The sequence below is a fragment of the Chiloscyllium punctatum genome, chromosome 22, assembly GCF_047496795.1.
Source record: "Chiloscyllium punctatum isolate Juve2018m chromosome 22, sChiPun1.3, whole genome shotgun sequence".
In the NCBI taxonomy this organism is placed as follows: domain Eukaryota; kingdom Metazoa; phylum Chordata; class Chondrichthyes; order Orectolobiformes; family Hemiscylliidae; genus Chiloscyllium; species Chiloscyllium punctatum.
In genome coordinates, this window is record NC_092760.1 from 17,691,014 (window position 1) to 17,714,012 (window position 22,999).

Sequence of the window (22,999 nt, forward strand, 5' to 3'; positions counted from 1 at the left end):
GGTTGGCTTCATTTTCCAGCATAACTTTAGTCCTTGTCCACCTTATCAAATTCATCATAAATTTATCATTTTGAGTGGCCTGTCCGGCCACAGTACGCATATGGAATGAGCTGCCAGCAGAAGTGATTGAGGCGGTTACATTAACAACATTTAAAAGACATTTGGACAAATACAAGGATAGGAAAGGATTAGAAGGATATGGACCAAATACAGGGCAATAGGGTTAGCATCAGCATGGACCAGTTTGGGCCAAAGGGTCTTTGTCCATGCTGTTGGACTCTATGACTCTTAAAAAAAACACTCTGAACTGTTCACTTAATTGAGAAATTAGAAGAAAAAGTGATTTTCTTCCTTCTCTACCTTGCATAAAGCAGTAGCTACAGAGATAGTGGATGCACCAGTAGTAATTTTCCAATCTGGATTAGATTCTGGAAAAATCCAAAAGGATTGGAAGACTGCCAATGTAATACCTTTATTTAGAAAGGAAAGGAAACAAAAACAAGTAATAAGGGCTATTTAGCTTAATATCAGTAATTAGCAAAAAAGAGTATTATAAAGGATATAATAGCAGAATATTTAGAAATACTAAAATGATGAAGCAGAGTCCGCATGGCTTCACAAAGGGGAAATCATGCCAGATGAATTGATTAGAATTCTTTGAGGAGGTAACAAGCAAGATAGAAAAAAGGGAAGCAGTGGATGTAATATAAGATTCCACACATTAGGCTACCTAATAAGATGTAAGCCCACAGTATTGGGCATTGTAATGTTTGCATGAATAGGGAATTGGCTAACAAATTGAAGACAGACGGATGAGATAAGGGTGCATTTTCAGGATGACAACCTGTCACTAGTGGAATGCCAGAGGTAACAGTGTTGGACCAGAATCATTTGCAATATTTGACTTGATTATTGTCACATGTACCGAGGAACAGTGAAAAGTATTGTTTTGTGTGCTAACTAGATAAATCATGCCTTACAAAAAAAACTGAAAGAACTGTGGATCTGAAAAAAATTACAGAAATTGCTGAATAATCTCAGCTGGATCTGTGGCAAGAAATCAGAGTTAACGTTTCGAGCCCAGTGACCCTTCTTCAGAACTGATGGTAACTACGAAAAGGATTTTTTTTATACAGAAGATGGAGTGGGAGAGTAAACATTAGGTAGAGACATCCCTGAAGAGAAAAATACAGTTAAACAGACAAAGCAGTGGTTAAAGGTCAATGTGGGGGGAATAAATAGTTGCTAATGGGGACTGTTAGTAGCTGACAATAGATAGTGTTTGGTAGCAGCCCACGTGATGTCAAGGCCTGGTGTGTGGAGGTGGGGGAAAGCATGGAAAAAGGTGTTCAAGCCCTAACATTATTGAGCTCGATATTAAGTCCAAAATGCTTCAGGACTGCCCAGCGGGAAATGAGATCCTGTTCTTCCAGCTTGCACTAAGCTTTGCTGCAGCAAGCCTGAGACAGTGATTTTGGCTGGAGAACATAATGGTGTGTTGAAGTGACAAGCAACTGAAAGCTCTTTGCAGACAGAGTATAGATATTTTGTGAAACAGTCTCCCATTCTGCCCTTCATTTCACCAATGGAAAGGAAACCACAGTGTGAGTACTAGACTGAGTGAAGTGCTAGTAAAGCATTGCTTCACCTGGAAGGTGTGTTTGGGACCTAGGATAGTGAGGAGGGAGGAAGTAAATGGGCAGGTGTTAACCTTCTGTAGTTGCAGGGGAAGCTGCCATGGGGCTCTGTGGATATGTTGGGAATGAAGGAGGAGAGGACCAGGGTGTCAGGGAGGTAATGGTCCATGCAGAAGACTGAGAAAGGGGGGCAGAATATGTATCTGGTGGTGGCATCCCACTGGAGGTGGTGGAAATGGTGGCTAATAATCCTCTGCCTGTGGATGCTAGTAGAATGGTAGGTGAGGACAAAAGGATCCTATTGCTGTTGAGGGAAGGAATAGAGGGCGTGAGGCTGAAGTGCACGAGCTGGGTTGGACCCAGCTGAGGGCCCTGCTAACTACGGTGCTGGGGAATCCTTGGTTGCGGAAGAAGATAGGCATTTCAAAGGCTCCTTTATCGAAGTTGGTATCATCAGAACAGATGAAGTGGAGACGGCGGAACTGGGAGAATGGAATAAAGTCTTTCCAGAAAGCAAATGTAAAAATGTGTAGTCAAGGTAACTGTGGAAGTCAGTGCATTTGTAGTAGATATTGGCGGCTAGTCTGTCCCCAAAAGTTGAAACAGATGTCGAGGAAAGGAAAGGAGGAGTCAGAGATTGATGAGGTGAAGGTGAGAGCAGAGTGGAAAATGGGATTGAAATAGATAAACTTTTCTAGTTCAGGATGAGAGAGGGAAACAGCACAGATGATGCATGTCCACCTGGTCCTCTCCCCCTTCATTCCCAGTAAGGCCCCACAGGCTCACAGCCCCTTCCCTGGCAATTGCTCAAGGTATAACACCTTTACCCCCAGAATTCTTGCCACGCTGCAAATCGGAACATCATTCTAACATAGAAACATGAGTAAGCATTCAGTCCATTGATCCTGCTCCACCAATCGATACAAGCATAGCTAATTGAACACTTCAATACCTTTTACTTACCTCATCCCTTTACCTTGTATGCCACTGGTAATCATAAATCCACCAATCTCTACATTAAAGTCCTGACATGCAAGTCCTGGGCCGCTGCCTCTGCCAAATTCTAGCCACCTGACACCTGGTAGAGGAACACCTCATCTTCCTCTTGGGACCCTCCAACAACACTGGATCAATTTTGATTTCGCTAGTTTTTTAATCTCCCCTCCCCTCACCTTATCCCAGATCCAATCCTTCAACTTGGCACCACCCTCTTGAACTGTCCTACCTGTCCATCTTCCTTCCCACCTATCCACTCCACTCTCCATTTCAACCATCACACCCCACCTTCATCTACCTATCGCATTCCCATTTACCCTCCCCCCAGCCCCACCCCTTCCCAATTATCTCTCTACCCCCTTTGGCCCCTCTCACATTCCTGATGAAGAACTTGTGCTCAAAACATTGAGTCTCCTGCTCCCTGGATGCTGCCTGACCGACTGTCCTTTTCTCGTACCACACTCCTTGACTCTATATTAAACTATCCAAAGGCTGAGCCTCCACAGTCTTCTGTGGTATGGGATTCCAAAAGTGTACAACCCTCTGAGTAAAACCAGTTCTCCTCAGTTTGGATCAAAGTGCAATCACCCCTTTTTTAAAATTGTACCCCCGATCTAGACCCCCAATCAAGGGGAATGTCTTACCTGTGTCTCCCCGCCTATTCTTTTTAAGAATTTTATAATATTCATTAAAATCACCTCTCATTCTTTGAACTGCTACAGAATGCAGACACAGTGTGCCCTAATTTTGTTTCATACAATAGTCTCGCCATTCTGGGAGCAAGTATGATGAACCTTTGTGGAAATAATATCTTTACTGAGATAAGGAGACTAAAGCTACACACAATACTCGAGATGTAATCTAAGAAAGCTCTTATACCTACCCTTGGACTGAGACTTGGGTTAAGTCCCACCGGTTCCAGAGTTGTATCATAACATTCCTGAACAGGTAGATTAGAAAATAGGTTAGATTTTTAAAAAATCAAACGAGAAACATACAAATGGGGTCACTCAGTTGTGTGTGATAACACTTTCCAGTAGAGCCAAAATAAATAAAGCAGACCCAATGGATTCAGGTCCCAATTGCTCCAAAGACAGATAATAACATCGCTGAACAAATTGATTAGAAAAACACCATAAATTCTATACAACAACTTTATTGTGGCACAGTGGCTTGGATTGAAGTTAAAAGTGTGGTGCTGGAAAAGAACTGCAGATCAGACAGCATCCAAGGAGCAGGGGGATCAACATTTCAGGCATAAGCCCTTCATCACCTGCTGTGCTTTTCCAGCACCACACTCTCGACTCTGATCTCCAGCACCTGTAGCCCTCACCTTCTCCTGGCTTAGATTGAAGTCCCACCTACTGCAGAGGTACACAATAAAACCTCTGAACAGGGTGATTAGAAAAATAGGTTAATTTAATCAAAAATTCTATATAATAATGGGTTCTGCTGCTACAGTGTTAATGCAACTGCCTCTGGACCAGGAGGCTCTGGTTTGAGACCCATCTGCCTCAGAGGTGTATTCTAACATCTCTGAATACGTTTATTAGAAAAATAGATAGATAAATATATGGAAATAAAGCAAATCCAGAGGGCTCTCTTGTTGTGCAATAATAATGTTCCTACCCCTGGATTGGGAGGTCCAGTTTCAAACAAAAAGTGTGTAAACTAGGAGCCCCTCTTGTGGTGCAGTGGTAGTATTCATATTCCTGGACTGGGAGGCCTGGGTTCAAGAATCACCTGCTGCAGAGGTTTAGAATTGCATCCCTAAACAGATGGATTAGAAAATATAGGTTATCTTTAAAAAAATTAAACTTATAATGCAAATGCAGCTGGGTTCCTCTTGTGGCACAGGGGTAGTATTCCTGTTGCTGGGCCAGGAGGTCTGCCTTCAAGTCCTTACTGCTCCAGAGGTTTAGAATTACATCTCTGAACAGGTTGATTAGAAAAATAGGTTATATTTTTAAAAAAGATTAAACTTATAATGCAAACTCAGGTGGGCTCCTATTGTGGCATAGAGGGAGCATTTATTTTCCCAGACTGGGAACTCAAGTTCAAGTCACACCTGCTCTAGAATTCAAAATAACATCTCTGAACTGGTTGATGAGAAAAATAGGACCCAGTCATATTTACTGATAATCTGCTCCTCTTCCACCATTGCGTGGTATTCTTGGAGAGGGAGCGCACAGTTTCCATCAATGCCATTAAGAGAGAGGTGGACACCACAGGAGATACAGTGCTTTATTTCCTCCTCCATCTCAGTTTTGTTTTAACCCCTTCCCTCCCACCTTACCTTCCCCTCACATTTAATGGTTTGTATTGCCCATGGATTTTGTGTGCCTTGGTACACGTGACAATACATTCAATTCAAATATTCAGTTGGTTGCAGAGGTGAACACGGGTGGTACTTAAAAGAAAAAATACAATGCAAAAAAAGTCACTGTTTGAAAAGTCCCTTAGTTGTGCACAATAGCACTATTAGGTATAGAAAAAAAAATAGGCCGACAAGGGCTCTTGTGACACAGTGATAATGTATTTACCACTGAATCTGGAGACCTGGATTCAAATCCTACTTGCTCCAGAAGTGGAGTTTATAAACATTTATGAACAGTTTGAATAGGAAATACTAAAGCACGTGCAGGCTCTTGTGGTGCAGTTATGCTGCAGCTCTGTGGAGCCCTGGTTAGACCACACTTGGAATATTTTGTTCAGTTTTGGTTGCCTCATTATAGGAAGGGTGGGGAAGCTTTAGAAAGGGTGCAGAGGAGATTTACCAGGATGCTGCCTGGACTGGAGGGCATGTCTTATGAAGAAAGAATGAGGGAGCTGGGGCTTTTCTCATTGGGGCAAAAAAGGATGAGAGGTGACTTGACAGAGGTGTACAAGATGATAAGGGCCATAGATAGAATGGATAGCCAAAGACTTTTTCCCATGGTGGAAATGTCTATCATGGGGGGAACATAGGTTTAAGGTGATTGGAGGAAGATTGATGGTAGATGTCAGAGGTGTGTTCTTTACACAGAGAATGGTGGATGCATGGAATGCATTGCCAGCAGTGGTAATAAAGTCACATACATTAGGGACATTTAAGTGACTCTCAGATAGGCACATGGAAGATAATACAATGAATGGTATGTAGGTTAGTCTGATCTTAGAGTTGGGTGAATGGTCGGCACAACATCGAGGGCCAAAAGGATTGTACTGTGCTGTGTTCTATGGAGTAATGTCCCTATCTTTGAACCAGAAGGCCTAAATTCAAGAGCAGGGTCTCTTCTGCTCTGAGCATGCATTCAATCTCTTTTAGAACCTATGCTAACTTTATAGAGATAAGTCTATAAGGATGCTGCTTAATTGGAACAGCATTGCCAAGTCTACATAATGCATAGTCAGATTAGTACTTTCCAGCATATTCCCACATATCTCCCCATGTGATTGTAATAACTCTTTCAGGTCATTTTGATTTTCGTCTGGAAGGTAACTGAGTAATTTATCCCAATTTTTGAGAAGTTCCTCATTGTTCAATTTAATTTCAAGAATGTCTAATTCAGAATCATCTGAAATTGTTTTTCTTCACACTGTGTTCTTGTCAAATAATTCACCTCAGTCAATTTCCTTTTAATTTAATATGGCCCACTAAACTTTATCTTTAAAAGTTCATAGAACACTTAGAGTAACACTAACATTTTATCTCCACTAGCAAAGTTGCAAATTTTTGATTTGTTGTCTGCTGTCGGATTCATTTCATGCCATACTACTTCCAAATGCTAAATATTGAGCTCACCGGCCTTGTTTTATTTTTCACTAATGTTTGGCCATAGTCCAAATGTGTGGTCTCTGAACTTTTGTTCATCAATTTCTCTTTAATTAATTTCAGTGGTCCTCTCACCTCATGCCCAAAAATAATTCAAATGGACTGAGTTTAGTAGATTCATTAAGTGCATTCATAATTGCAAAATGTACAAATATAATTCATTTATCCCAATCCTCTGGATAGTTTTGACTGTAAGCCTTTAGCATGACCTTTAAAGTTTGATACTACTGTTCTAATGCTGCCTGCGATTCTAGAAGTCAATTCCTGGAATGGCGGGTTTACCTTACATTGAAAGACTGGAGTGACTGGGCTTGTATACCCTTGAGTTTAGAAGACTGAGAGGGGATATGATTGAGACATATAAGATTATTAAAGGATTGGACACTCTGGAGGCAGGAAACATGTTTCCGCTGCTGGGTGAGTGCCAAACCAGAGGACACAGCTTAAAAATACGGGGTAGACCATTTAGGACAGAGATGAGGAGAAACTTCTTCACCCAGAGAGTGGTGGCTGTGTGGAATGCTCTGCCCCAGAAGGCAGTGGAGGCCCAGTCTCTGGATTCATTTAAGAAAGAGTTGGATAGAGCTCTCAAGGATTGTGGAATCAAGGGTTATGGAGATAAGGCAGGAACAGGATACTGATTAAGGATGATCAGCCATGATCATATTGAATGGTGGTGCAGGCTCGAAGGGCAGAATGGCCTACTCCTGCACCTATTGTCTATTGTCTAGATGGTATGCAGTAGACTTGAATTGTTTTATTCCTAAGCTATCCATAACTTCCTTGCAAAATTTGATCCTTGATCCAATTGTATTTCTGTGGGTAGTCCTGTATCTCGTAAAAAGCCTAAGTAAGTCTTTAACAATTCTTTTAGCTGTGGTATTGCACCATGGAATGGCCTCTGGAAATCTGGTAGACTCATCCATTATGGTCAACAAATACTGATTCCCACCTTTTGTTTTAGGTAGTGATCCTATGCAGTCAATTATGACACTTGTACAACATCTTTCAAATGCGGGATTGGGTTTTAAGGGTGCTGGTTTCATCACAGCCTGAGATTTTCCAATTACCTGACACATATGACTGTCTGACAAAATTCAACAATGTCCTTATGCAGTCCAGACCAATAAAAATGTTGTTGCATTTTGGCTTGACCTTTCCTTACTTCCAAATGACCTCCATAAACCTCCTTTGTATAATCTGCCAGTAATACAACTTGATGAATTTATGCCCATTTCTCATCTGCCTGTATATATAATAGTCTCCATTTCCTCATCAAGACTTCCTTTTTAAGACAGTAATATTCTAGGATACACTCAGATTCTTTTTCTGTGTATACTTTTTGATACAACTGCTTTAGTTTTTCATCTTTCTGTTATAATGCAGTTAATTTCTCTGAACTAAAAATATCCACTTTGACCTCCACCTGTTCTTGTTTATTTGTGAACTATTTGATCAAACATAGTTTCTGATAACTGAACTCCAACTTCCTTATTTTTAAAAATTTCTTCTCCTGTTTCCACCTGTAGCTTGTTAACACAGTCAAGAAAAAATTCCAGGATATACCCTGTACTTCCTTTAACACCTGTTCCCTGGTTTTCCACTGGCTTTTCAAATGCAGTAGGCATCACTCCCACCTACGATCCAGCTATATCCTTACCAAGAATAAACTGTATTTCTGGAACTGAGAATTTCTCTACTACTCCTGCCACCACCATCACTTTTCATCAGACTGTCCAACCTCACTTTGGATAATTGAACACTTCTTACCCAGAATTCCACATACTACCACTTTCCTGGCAATACTCCTTCTAAATTATCACATCTCTCAGATCAAAACTGTTATTTTCTTTATCTATTCCACCTGGCATATATGAATAAAGCTTACCCATGCAAGTACATGCTTTAAAGAGATCTAGCACTTGCTTCTCAACCACCCCCGATTAAACTGTACATTCTTTTGCAGTTTTTAAGCTTCCAATATGCTTTCCTTTATCACTTCAATAATACTCAGTGGTTTAACCTGATTTCCCACATCCGTCTTCCCAGTGCTTTTTCTAATCCACCAACACTGCAACTTCATGTGGCCTACCTTTTTACAGAACAAACATCTGAGCTTTTTAACTTCCCTTTCCCCCTCCTCGGTTGCCTTTATACCCAGTAGTAAACTGCTTCTGTGATCTTCGTTGAGATCTCCATTTCCCTTACCACCCGAGGATTTCTCTTTTCCCCAATTTCTATCCCTCAGAGATTGAAATTGATGTCAGAAGCCAAACTTTGATTTATGAACCAATTCATAAACATCTGCAATTTCCACTGCTAATCTTGCAATCTTAACTCTCTGCTCTTCCATGAGTTCTCGCTACTTCAGGAAACTAATTTTTGAATTCCTCCAAAATAATCATCTCTCGAAGAGCATTGTGTACTTTATCTATTTTCAATTCCCTTATCTATTTCTTAAAATTACTTTGATCGTTTTAAACTCTATGTACATTTGATCAGGTTCTCTCCTTAGATTCCTAAAATGTCTAGAGGCTTCTGGTACTTGCTCATATGCACTTAAGATAGCTTTTTTCTGCTCATCATGCTCCAAAGATACCTCCTATGATAGTGAAGCAAATGCCTCACTAGCTCTGCCTACCATCTTTGTTTGAATCAACAATGCCCACATGGTCACTGGCCATTTTATTTGTTTAGCTACTTTCTCAAATGAAATGAAAACAGCTTCTACTTTCTTCTTGTCAAACTTTAGTATAGCTTGGATATCTTTAAACATATTTCCACCAGGTCGTTGGTTCCGATGAGATTGCTCTCCATCACTGTTCTCAACAGTACTCATACCTTTCACCTCCACCTCTGCCATTTCAAGTCAACTTTGAGTTTTCAGTTCCAACTTCCAAAGTTCTTTCTCACTTTCTTCTGCTAGGGCCTTCACTTTCTTTTTCCTCTGATTCCAATTGTAATTCCATCTGTTTCATTTCCTGTCATGTTCAAGCTGCTTCATTTGCAATTGAATTTTAGCCATTTGCAATTATTCTGATGGAATCTCCACCAATTGTCGAGACTATTGCTGCAATTGCACCCCTTTTCACAAGGACAAAGGCAACCCCAACTCCAGCTTGTCTGCCAATTCAAAAACGTTGCCTTACTCACTTTCTATAGAATTCCTGAAGTGATTTCTTCCACCCCCGCCCCCCAGAGTCTTAGTTACTGAAAGATACATTATGACAGAAGGCATACTGCCAAATGCAACACTTCAAATAAAAAAAACAAATCACCACTCAGTGCCTTTGGGTCCAAGAATACTAAACCCTAAGAAGATAGTCTAACTTATTACTTGAAAGGTAAGTGCAAGAGGTTATATTCCAGATGCAATTCAATTGATCAAACTACTTAACTTTAAACAAAACACATTATTTTTACACTACAGTTAAAATACAGACAATATAAAAAGGAAAGAAAAGAATTGGCTTAACCAGGTGAACAATCTTTTATCTGAAATACTTGGGACCAGCTGGTTTTCGGAATTCAGAATTTTTCAAATTTGAGAATAAGTGACAGTCTGATGGTGAAATTTTTAAAAATCTTACCAGAGGAGCAGGACTCACTAAGTAAAACGGGGACTTGAAACAGAATCGAGGCCTGCCAGTGCTGGGTCATGCACACCCACGTCGCATCTGAGTGAATCACATCGAGTGGGTTTCAACTTGGGTTAATGAGAAAGAAACTTGGCAAAAAACACCTTTGGAGCTTTTCAAATTTCAGGACTTTGGATAAAGGATTGTCTACCTGTACAGATCATAAATACATGCTTGGTAAAGGTAAATTCAGTAAAGTAGATTGTCTCACATGCAACTCCAGCAGCAGGAAGAGAACCTCAACTTTGAGCTGTAAAGGAGTGGAATAAGGTCTTCAGCATCCAGCTTCAAGACTACCACAACTGCAGAAAGCTAAAGCTAAAAGTCCTGGTTCTGTGGAAGCTTGACCTCACCCATTCAGGCTGCTTCTGTTGTTCCAACTTTTAAAAAAAACCCCAAGACCTCACAAGCTTGGAGTAGACTACTCACTACCTCTGTCTCAACCTTTCTTTGTACAAAACAACTAGGACAAAATATACCTCTTAAAGCCATAGTATCATCACAAGAGAGATCTCTGTGTATCAGTATATGAATCAAAATTGTAATTTGCAACTATAGCAAGCAATTAAGAAGTGAAATGTTCTCATTTATTGTCAGAGAAATGGAATGCTACAGTTATATAGAACATATTTTGAGGCTATATCTGCAATTTTCTATTTGGTTTTGGCCCCCTTAAAAGAAAAGACGTAAAGAAGCAGCTTGGAGAAGATTTACACAATGATATCTCGAATAGATTAGTGGAGTTGGGGGTATGGTCTGACACAGAAGATGTTTTCTCAGAAGAAAGTTTGGACAAACTGAGCCTATATTCATTGGAGTTTAGGAACCTGAGAGGTAATCTTATTCAGCAATCCTAAGGGAATGTGACAGGGTGGATGCTGAAAAGAAGTTTGCTTATGTAGGGGCTAGAACTAAGGGACATAATTTAAATTTAACTGTATTCTACTTAAGAAGGAGATGAGGCGGCAAGTTTTCTCAGCGAGGTGTGACTCTTTGAAACTTTGTTCCTGAGGGAATATGGAAAAATGTCAAGTTGTTTAATTTGGCAGGAAGAATGAAAAAAATGAAATTTACTTAAATTAAGAATAACTATGGAAGAGTGACACATGATTGCAGCCAAGGTAAGTAATCAAGATACACAAAGCTATCTTTTTGAAATAATTCCATGAAGGCCAGTATCCCGTCACTAAGTCACCCTTTGTTTACACATGCATAGTATATGACACTGACCCAGATAGTTAAGAGCCAGCTCCTTGAGTGAGCCGAACCACTGATACGCCTATTTATTCCTATCAGCCAGAACTCCCTGATTGGACCAGGTTAACAGACCCAGTCAGGGAATTCATTCTATGAGATCCATCTGGCTGACCTCATTCCAATCACTACACTTTCATTATTAGGGGATTGAACATAAAGTAAGAATGTTATACTTCAGTTTTACAGGGGAGTTGGTGAGACAACACCTTGGATACCATGTGTAGTTTTGGTCTCCTTATTAAAGGAAGGATGTAAATGCATTGGAACCAGTTTGCAGAAGGCTTACTACATTGATGCATGGACTGAGCAGGTTGTTTTATGAGTATAGATTAAACAGGCTAGATTTGTTTTCACTGGAGTTTAGAAGAGTGATGGTGACTTGATTGAAGTGTATAAGATCCCAAAAAGTCTTGAGACAGTTGAAATGAGATAGAATTTATTCTTGCAAGTCAGTCAGGAGATATAGGGCACTGTTCTAAAATTTGGGGTTGCCCTTTTAGAACAGATTAGGGTAATATTTTTCTGTCAGCATGTTGTGCAACTTAGGAATTCTTTGCATCAGAAGGTGATAGAGTGGGATCATTTAATACTTCTAAACCAGATATAGATATATTCTGGATTGTTCAAGAAGTCAGTGTATCAGAGGGAGGTGGGATTGCTCAGTTGAGGCCAAAATAAGATCAACCATGATCTTATTGAATGGTGGATCTAGCTAAAGGAGCTGAAAGACCGGCTTTTACAGAGATCATTAAATAGGCTACATGCATTGAACTAGGAATCAGAAAAGATCTTCAAATAGTCTGAGGGAATTAGAAAAGCAAGTTTGTCGATAAATGTCTGCCAAATGAAAGAAACAATAAGGCCTGAGTGGGAGATTTCAGTTACCCGAATAATAACTAGCATACAGTCAATGTAAAAGTATGTAGGGCCCAGAGTTACTAAATCACATTCAAAAAAATTTTGTTAGTTGATGTATGGTGAATCTAGCAGGTGTTATTGTGGTGGGGTTGACATTGGTTGTGGGGTAATGAGGAGTAAGGACGTGCAATATTGGATTCAGTTTTAGGGAATGAGCAGAGTATCAGTTTTGAAATGATCATAAGTCAATTAGATCTAGCATAGTCGTGGCAAATGCAAAGATGATACAGAATAAACATTCTAAATTTTATTATGCTGAGAAATGACTTGGCAAAAGAGGTTGCAAACAAATACATAAAGGTAAATCATGTTAGAGTAATGGGAGGCATTCAGGGTGAGCATGTGCCCATAAAAAGTGGGTCAGCCTTCTGAGGAGTGGCATGAAGTGGTTAGCACTGCTATCTCACAGTGGCAGGGACTCCAGTTAGATTCCACCCTCAGGCAACTGTGTGGTGTTTGTGCATTCTCCCTGTGTCTGAGTAGGTTTCCTCTGGTGCTCAGGTTTCGTCCCACAGTGTAAAGATTTGCAGGTTAGGTGGATTGGCCATGCTAAATGATCGTAGCTTTTTGGGATGTGTTGGTTAAATGGATTAGCAATGGAATGCTGGGTTACAGGGATAGGGTAGGGGGTGGGTCTGGGTGGGATACTCTTTGGAGGGTTGGTATGGACCAGTTGAGCCAAATGGCTTGCTTCCACATTATATGATTCTGAGACAAGTTTTAAATAAAGGGAAGCTTAAGTCAAATACTGAAAACTTAATACTGTAAAGAGCCGAGGAGAAGTGTAGAGGTAAAACTTATAAAAAAGTCGTGAAGATAGCCAAGACAGAGTATGAAAAGCTGCTGGTGATATGAAAAGAGATGGAGAATAGCATGGTGGCAAGGTGGCTCAGTGGTTAGCACTGCTGCTTCACAGCACCAGAGACCCTGTTCAAAACTAGTTTTGGATGACTGTCTGTTTGGAGTTTACACATTCTCCTCGTGTCTGTGTGGGTTTTCTTTGGGTGCTCCAGTTTCCTCCCACTATCCAAAGATGTGCAGGTTAGGTGAATTGGCCATGCTAAATTGCCCATTGTGTTCTGGGGTGTTTAGGTTAGGTGCATTAGTCAGGGGTAAGTGTCGAATAATGAGTTTGAGTGGGATATTTTTTGGAAGGTTGATGTGACTTGTTGGGCCAAAGGGCCTGTTTCCACGCTGTAGGGAGTCTATGAAATTCTATGAAGAAGTTTCTTGAGAAATACTTTGCAGTAATGTTCACAAAAGATGGATCCAATTATAATGTGATGATTAATGAGAAAGAATGTGAAATATTGGATTGAATAACCATTGTAACAGAAAAAGTGTTAAAGGATTAGCCTTATTTGGAAGTGGACAAATTAAAATGCTTAGATCAAGTTTCTCCCAGGATTCTAAAAGAAACGAGTGAAGGATATGTTGATTCTGACCATCATACTCCAAAACTTCCTGTTTACAGTAACTACACCAGAGGTTGAAGCATTATCAACATTTAGCCATTATTTAAAAGCTTGGAAGGGAGCTTTGGGGCCTGTTAATAATTATTGTGGGAAATTTGTTGTAATCAATTCTGAAGTATAATATAAATTTTCAAAACACATTGATACTCGAGGAAAGTCAGCATGAATTTGTAAAGGAAAGTCATGTCTAATTAATGTGATTGAATTTTCAAGGACGTGTCAGATAGAATAATTGAGGACAATTGATAGGTATAGTCAGGGTTGTTGGTTGGAGTTGCTTGAGACTTAATGTGTGTCTTTGTCATTAATACTTTCTAAGTGTATAAAGATTAGACTTCAGTGTTTTGTTTTTTAACATTTGGCTGTCTTACATTTAAGAGTCCGAGAATAGGGTATGTTCCTTCGTCTGGTTTCAGTCCTACATCACAAAGTTACAATGTGAGGATTATTTGGATTTTGGCTGACTCAAATTGTAGTTTCAGAGTTGAGAAGCAGTCAAGAAAATTGGAATTTTGGTTATTAATTATATTCAGAGCATCAAAATTTTAACTTTATCTGATCATTATTAATAATAGAATAACTCAGACTTCCTGATTTTCCTGGATAATGTTCTTATTTTGTACTTGCAAATTGCTTTTGCAGTTGTGTACTGATCAGTCTTCTATATTCTGATTCCCAAGATAATAAAAATAAATTTGACATCTTATTCCTCATTACAGATCATCGTGGAATTCGATTTCTTTTACATTCAACCATTTATAGGTTGCTATCGAGATCATCTAAAAATTCATGATGGTTCCAATATTCGATCACCAATTCTTAAAGGACCAGCTTGTGGCAAAGTGGCTCCAGCAGTGATCTCTTCCCAGAATAAATTGTTAATTACATTTTTCTCGAGTGGACAGAAACACTCTCGGGGTTTCAGTGCTAAGTATCAATTTGGTAAAATCTTGGTACAATAATTGGTGTGTTCTTTTCAATTTATTTATTTGGTTATCTACATATAAAATAATTGAAAGACTTAATATGATTCAGCATGTTTTTGTTCCTTTGCCCATTTTCCAGTTAAATGTGGAGAAATGCTGACTGCTTCACCAACCAGAATTATAGGTAGAGTTGAATATAAAGGTTCCATGAAACCACATGAAGTGTCAAGCTGTTTTTGGCTGATTCAAGCACATAGAGGGCATAAGGTATGAATATAATACATCGTCTTGTGATCGGTAGAGTATATTGTCTGCTACCAGCTCTTAATTTGGTGTTTAATGCAGAAAAAGATGAAAAAACATCTGTTTGCCGTTTGAAATTTGCACTTTGTGAGAAAAAGCATTGTTCATACTGAGATTTTATTTTAAATCTCTACTAATTAATCATATTAACTAGGGGCTCATTCACTATTTGGTTCTATTCTACATTGATATAATAAATTTTCTAACAGTTCTTGGTGTTCCAATCTTAATTTCTAGTTATTGTTGCAGGAAAGCAGAATGAAGGCTTCCTGTAAATCACTTTAATCAACCGCAGTGTCTACAGCCAAGAACTTTCTGCACATTCTCAACAGTATAGAAAAAGACAGAAGTCATCTGAAATTCCTTGAACACTAAACTGCAGATGCAGGCAGTTTCCTATAACAGAGCTGAAAAATGTGTTGCTGGAAAAGCGCAGCAGGTCAGGCAGCATCAAAGGAGAAGGAGAATTGACGTTTCGGGCATGAGCCCTTCTTCAGGAATGAGGAGGGTGTGCCAAGCAGGCTAAGATAAAAGATAGGGAGGAGGGACTTTGGGGAGGGGCGTTGGGAATGCAATAGGTGGAAAGAGGTTAAGGTGAGGGTGATAGACCGGAGAGTGGGTGGGGCAGAGAGGTCGGGAAGAAGATTGCAGGTCAAGAAGGTGGTGCTAAGTCCAAGGGTTGGGACAGAAATAAGGTGGGGGGAGGGGAAACGAGGAAGCTGGAGAAATCTGCATTCATCCCTTGTGATTGGAGGGTTCCTAGGCGGAAGATGAGGCGCTCTTCCTCCAGGCGTCGTGTTGCCATGGTCTGGCGATGGAGGAGGCCAAGGACCTGCATGTCCTTGGTGGAGTGGGAGGGGGAATTAAAGTGTTCAGCCACGGGGCAGTTGGGTTGGTTGGTCCGGTTGTCCAAGAGGTGTCCTCTGAAACGTTCCACAAGTAGGCGGCCTGTCTCCCCAATGTAGAGGAGGCTACATCGGGTGCAGTGGATGCAGTAAATGATGTGTGTGGAGGTGCAGGTGAATTTGTGACGGATATGGAAGGATCCCTTGGTGCCTTGGAGGGAAGTGAGGGGGAGGTGTGGGCGCAAGTTTTGCATTTCTTGCGGTTGCAGGGGAAGGTGCTGGGAGTGGAGGTTGGGTTGGTGGGGGGTGTGGACCTGACGAGGGAGTCGCGGAGGGAGTAGTCTTTCCGGAACGCTGATAGGGGTGGGGACGGAAATATATCCTTGGTGGTCGGGTCCGTTTGGAGGTGGTGGAAATGACGAAGGATGATCCGATGTATCTGGAGGTTGGTGGGGTGGTAGGTGAGGACCAGTGGGGTTCTGTCCTGGTGGCGATTGGAGGGGCGGAGTTCAAGGGCGGAGGAGCGGGAAGTGGAGGAGATGCGGTGGAGAGCATCGTCAACCACATCTGAGGGGAAATTGCAGTCTTTGAAGAAAGAGGCCATTTGGGTTGTTCGGTAGTGGAATTGGTCCTCCTGGGAGCAGATGTGGCGGAGGCGAAGCAATTGGGAATAAGGGATGGCGTTTTTACAGGAGGCAGGGTGGGAGGAGGTGTAGTCTAGGTAGCTGTGGGAGTCGGTGGGTTTATAGTAAATATCCGTGTTGAGTCGGTCGCCCGAGATAGAAATGGAGAGGTCTAGGAAGGGGAGGGAGGAGTCTGAGACGGTCCAGGTAAATCTAAGGTCGGGTTGGAAGGTGTTAGTAAAGTGGATGAACTATTCAACCTCCTCGTGGGATGACGAGGTAGCGCTGATACAGTCATCGATGTAACAGAGGAAAAGCTGGTGCCAGTGTAGCTGCGGAAGATGGACTGTTCCACGTATCCTACAAAGAGGCAGGCATAGCTGGGGCCCACGCGGGTGCCCATGGCTACTCCTTTGGTTTGGAGGAAGTGGGAGGATTGGAAAGAGAAGTTGTTCAGAGTGAGGACCAGTTCAGTCAGTTGAAGGAGGGTGTCAGTGGAAGGGTACTGGTTGGTACGGCAGGAAAGGAAGAAGCAGAGGGCTTTGAGTCCTTCCCAATGGGGCATGGAGGTGTACAGGGACTGGATGTCCATGGTGAAGATAAGGCGTTGGGGACCTGGGAAGCGAAAATCATGGAGGAGGTGGAGGGTGTGGGTGGTGCCCCGAACATAGGTGGGGAGTTCTTGGACTAAGGGGGACAGGACTGTGTCGAGGTATGCAGAGATGAGTTCGGTGGGGCAGGAGCAGGCTGAGACAATGGGTCGGCCGGGGCAGTCAGGCTTGTGGATTTTGGGCAGGAGGTAGAAATGGGTGGTGCGGGGTTGTGGGACTATGAGTTTGGAGGCGGTGGACGGGAGATCCCCTGAGGTGATGAGGTTATGGATGGTCTGGGAGATGATGGTTTGGTGGTGGGAGGTGGGGTCATGGTCAAGGAGACACCTCCTCCTACTGCCCCTCGACAGTCTGTGCCAGGACCTTGCCTCCATGTACTATCGAGTCCCTGCTGTGGATCTACGGCAGCCTCGTTCTGGACACCAAACTCCGCCACAGCTAACACCACCATCTGAAAACCTGGATTGAAGTAGCAGAGGAGGCCAGCAGCCTCAAGAGTATCTGGAAGACCTGCTTAAATGTTGCAACAAGCTGAGGAACATTCACCCTGTAAAGCTGAGTGACAAATCTTGTTCCTCATGTGCTGCACAACTATTGGAAGTTTTTTGAGAGTGTTGTGAATCGCAAGTGGGGATTGTGCAGTGGTCAGAATATGTAATCACCTGCATGACTTAAAACGACTGGTGGATGGTGGTGAGTGGAAAGAAAGAGTTTCTCAGAAACAGCTTTGTCAGTGGTTAGGCTGGCTGCATGCGAAAAGGGTTCAAATGTAAGAGTTGATCTTTCTGAAGATGAGTCACATCATTTCTCCATTCTCCTTTTAGAAGAAGGCCCCCACTAAGAGGTTGTTGCCAAGGTGTGTTCAACCTGATATTTATGATGACAGGAAAGGATATCATTCTGCATCTGGCAAGCACCAGGAGTGAAGAACTGTTGGTTATGGCGAGGCTGAGTTTTGGGCTGGGAAATGGGTGGGAAACTTAGAGGCATTTGTTGAGTCAAAGATATAGATAGGGGAATGGGTTTAGATGTTCAGCAGTGGAAGAGGAAAGAATGTATGTGTCTTCTGTACAGGATGTTTTCTGTTGTGAGAGGATCTAGAACTAGTGGTCATTGTTTAAAAATAAGGGATCATCCATATAAAATAGGTGAGAAGAAGAACTTTGTCACAGAGGGTAGTGAGTCTTTGGAACTGTCTTCCTCAAAGGGGGGTAGAAGCAGAGCTGAATATAGATAGATCTTGATAAACAGGTGGTGAGGGATTATCAGGATATGCAAGATTGTGGAGTAATCAGATCAGCCAAGATTTTATTGAAAGGTAGAGCAGGCTTGAGGAGCCAGGTATCCTATTCCCGCTCGAATTCGCATGTTCGCATGATCACTCCGTGTCATGACAAGGATACCATTGGGGGAAATTACCATTTCGGGGAAAGTGGCAGTAACCAAGTTGGTGGCACTACAACTGGCTCTGGGGCACAGTGGGAAAGACTAAAGGTAAACAAGACCTTAGTGATAGGCGACTCGATAATTAGAAGGACAGATAGGAGATTCCACGGCCACAAGTGTTGCCTCCCAGCTGCCACGATCCAGAATGTGTCAAGGGTGAGGGTGAGCAACCAGAAGTCATTGTGCACGTTGGCATAAATGACATGGGTAGAAAAAGAGATGAGGCCCTGCAGAGTGGTTATAGATAGATAGGAAAAAAGTGAAAAAAAAAACCAGGACCTCGCTGGTGATAGTCTCCAGATTGCTTCCAGTGCCATATGGCAGATGAATGTTTGGCTAAAGAATTGGTGCAGGGGGCAGGGAGTCAGATTTTTAGAACATTGGGATCTTTTCTGGGGCAGAGGTGACCTGTTCAAGAGATACAGGTTGCACCAGAACTGGAGGAGGACCAATATCTTGGTAGTCAGGTTTGCTAGTTCTGCAAGGGAGGGTTTAAACTAGATTGGCAGGGGATTGGGATCCTCAACGGTAGGGAGGCAAGTGCAAGACTGGATGGAGATATGGTAATCAGAAATAGTAATTTGAAAGAATCAGGTCAGGCTGGAACATGACATGGAGCAAGGAATGCTTGTTGGATTAAATTGTATTTATTTCAAACGACCTGACAAATAAGGCCAGAGAACTCAGGGTGTCTGTAGGTACGTGGCACTGCAATATTATAGCCATTATAGAAACATGGCTAAGGGAGGGACAAGACTGGCAGCTTAATGTGCCAGGATACAGGTGCTTTAGGCAGGACAGAGGTGGTGAAAGGAGGAGAGGGGGAGTTGCATTTTTGATTAAGGTGTGTATCACTGCAGCACTCAGAGATGAAATAACTGAAGGATCATCCAGTGAGTCTTTGTGGGTGGAGCTAAGAAATAACAAGGAGATAGTGCCGTTATTGGGGTTGTACTATAGGCCTCCAAATAGTCAACAGGAATTAGAGCAATAAATATACAGGGAGTTTGGAGAGACTTGCAGGAACAATAGGGTTGTCATAGTAGGGAATTTTCATTTTCCTAACATAGATTGGGATTGCCAGAGCGTTAAGGGCTTAGATGGGGTAGAATTTATTAAATGTGTTCAGGAAAGTTTCCTCGAGTTGTATAGAGAGTTTCCTCAAGCTGTATGTACTTGTGAGGGGGCAAAACTCAACTTACTTTTGGGAAATAGGGCAGGACAGGTGACGTAGGTGACAGTGGGGTAGCGCTTTGGGATCAGTGACAATAGTTCTATAATTCTAAAATAGTTATGGAGAGGGTCAAAACTGGTCCACAGGTTCAAGTTCTAAATTGGGGCAAGGCGAATTTTGATAGAATTAGATAGGAAACTGCAGGGGGTTGATTGGAGTAGTTTGATTGCAGGCAAAGGGACCCCTGGCAAGTGGGAAGCTTTTAAAAGTGAGATAGCTAGAGTTCAAGATCAATATGTTCCAGTGAGGGTGAAGGTCAAGGTTGGCAGGAATAAGGAACCCTGGATGACACGAGATATTGAGGCTTTGACCAGAAAAAAAAGGCATGGCTGAGGTAGAGGCAAATGGGATCAAGGGAATCCCTGGAGGTATACAGGAGTTTACTGAAGAAGGAAATCAGGAGGGCGAAAAGGAGGCATGAAATAGTTTTGGCTGAGAAGATTAGGGTGAATCCAAAGAGATACGAAGTATATTAAAGAACAACTAGACAGAGAATAGGGCCCCCTCAAAGACCAAAGTGGACATGCATGTGTAGAACCGAAGGAGATGGGTGAGGTTCTCAATGAATACTTCTCTGTTTTACCATGGAGAAAGACATGAAGACTTGGGAACTTGGGGAAGTTATTGGTGATATTTTGGGGACAGTCCATACCACAGTGGAAGAGGTGTTAGATGTATTAGAATGCATGAAGGTAAATAACTCTCCTAGTCTGACCAGATATATCCAAGAACACAGCAAGAGGCTAGAAAAGAAACTGCAGGGTCCTGGCTAATATTTTTGCATCATTGTTAGGCACAGATGAGGTCTCAGAAAACTGGGATAGCAAATGTTGTGTCATTATTTAAGAAAGGCTGCAAAGAAAAGCCTGGGAACTACAGACCAGTAAGCCTAACATCTGTGGTGGATAAGTTACATGAGAAGATTCTGAGGGATAAGATACACATGCATTTGGAAAGATAGGATTTGATTAAGAGTAGTCAGCATGGCTTTGTGAGTGGGAGATCATGCTGCACAAATTTGTTAGTGTTCTTTGATGAAGTGACCAGGAAGGTTGACGACGTCAGGGCGATAGACGTGGTTTATATGGATTTCAGTAAGACCTTTGATGAGGTTCCACATGTTAGGCTGCTCTGGAAGATTAGATCGCAAGGAATCCAGGAGAACTGGCAAATTAGATACAAAATTGGCTTGATGGTAGGAAACAGAGGGTAATAGTGGAAGGATGCTTTTCAGACTGGATGCCTGTGACTAGTGAAGTGCCTCAGGGTCGGTGCTGGACCCGTTACTGTTTGTTATCTATATCAATGATTTGGATAAGAATGTACAAGGCAAGATTAGTACGTTTGCAGTTGACACTAAAATAGGCAGTATAGTGGACAATGAAGAAGATTATCAGAAATTGCAGCAGGAGCTTGGTCAGCTGGGAAAGTGGGTCAGGAAATTTCAAATGGAGTCTAATATAGATAAGTGTGAGGTCTTGCATTTTGGAAAGTCAAATCAAGGTAGAAGTTTCATAGTGAATGTAGAACTTTAAGGAGTGTTATGGAACAGAGAGATCTTGGAGTTCAGCTTCATTGTTCTTTGAAAGTGGAACCACAAGTAGACAGGACAGTGAAGAAGGCTTTTGGCACATTGGCCTTCATCAGTCAGGGCATTGAGTATAGAAGTTGGAAAGATATGTTGCAGTTATACAGGACATTGGTGAGGCCGCACGGAGCACTGTGATCAGTTTTGGTAACCTTGCTTTGGAAGGATGTTATTAAACTGGAAAGAGTGCAGATGAAATTTACAAGGATGGTGCCAGGACTCAATGGTCTGAGTTATAGGGAGAGATTGGACAAGCTAGGATGTTTTTCTTCAGAGCGCAGGAGACTGAGCGAGGACCTTATAGAAGTGTATACAATCATAAGACGCATGGATAGGATGAATGTACTCAGTCTTTTTCCCAGGGTTGGGGAATTGAGGACTAGAGGGCAGTAGTTTAAGGTTAGAGGAGAAAGAATGAAAGGGAAGCTGAGGGGCAACATTTTTATGGAGAGGGTGGTATGCATACAGAATGAGCTGCCAGTGGAAGTGGTTGAGGCGGCTACATAAACAACATTTAACAGGCATTCGGATAAATACATAAATAGGAAAGGATTAAAAGAATTTGGGTCAAGTGCAGGGAAATGGGGTTAGTGTGGCCAGACATTTTTGTCGGCATGGACCAGTTTGGGACTGAAGGGCCTGTTTCTGTGCTGTAGGACTCTATGACAGGGTAGGTGACTGAGGTGTCAGTGGGGGGCACTTTAGATCCAGCAACCGTAATTAGTTTTGAAAGAGTGATGGAAAAGGATACATAGATCTAAAAGTTGAAGTTCTAAATTGGAGGAAGGCCAATTTCGATGGTATTAGGCAATAACTTTTAAAAGCTGATTGGGGGCAGATGGTCACCAGTAAAGGGACGGCTGGAAAATGGGAAGTCTTCAAAAATGAGATAACAAAAGTCTGCCTGTTTTAATGTTATCATCATTCCTGTTAGGGTGAAAGACAAAGCTGGCAGTGTAGGGAATGCTGGATTACAAGAGAAATTGAGGTTTTGCTTAAGAAAAAGAAGTAAGTATATATCAGGTGTAGATAGCAGAGATTGAGTGATTCCTTAGAATAGTACAAAGGCAGTAGGCATACACTTAAGTGGGAAATCAGGAGGTCAAAAGAAGACTTGAGATACCTTTGACAAATAGGGTTAAGGACAATCCAAAGGGATTCTATAAATACATTAAGGACAAAAAGGTAACTAGGGAGAGAATAGGGCCCTTCAAAGATCAACAAGGCAGCCTTTGTGTGGAGCCGCAGGAGATTGGGGAGATACTAAACCAGTACTTTGCATCAGTGTTTACGGTGGAGAAGGACATGGAAGATATAGAATGTGGGCAAATAGATTAGACATCTTAAAATATCCATATCACAGGGGAGGAGGTGCTGGATGTCTTAAAACACATCAAGGTGGATAAATCCCAAGGACCTGATCAGGTGTACACTAGAACTCTGTGGGAAGCTAGGGAAGTGATTGCTGGGCCCTTTGCTGAGATATTTGTATCATCGATAGTCACAGGTGAGGTGGGGGAAGACCGGAGGTTGGCTAATGTGGTGCCACTGTTTAAGAAGGGTGGTAAGGACAAGATAGGGAACTATGGACCGGTGAGCCTAACATTGGTGGTGGGCAAGTTGTTGGAGGGAATCCTGAGGGACAAGATGTACATGTATTTGGAAAGACAGGACTGATTAGGGATACT

General features: G+C 41.9%; 1 protein-coding gene across 3 annotated transcripts in view; it reads left to right on the forward strand.

The window, feature by feature from the left end:
* Positions 1–22,999, forward strand: part of LOC140493432 (astacin-like metalloendopeptidase) — a 196,017-nt gene that overhangs the window by 156,906 nt on the left and 16,112 nt on the right. For all 3 annotated transcript variants that reach the window (XM_072591861.1, XM_072591859.1, XM_072591860.1), the window contains 2 exons: positions 14,455–14,677; positions 14,801–14,928. In XM_072591861.1, the coding sequence (XP_072447962.1) occupies positions 14,455–14,677; positions 14,801–14,928 (351 nt within the window). The remainder of the gene's footprint in view (positions 1–14,454; positions 14,678–14,800; positions 14,929–22,999) is intronic.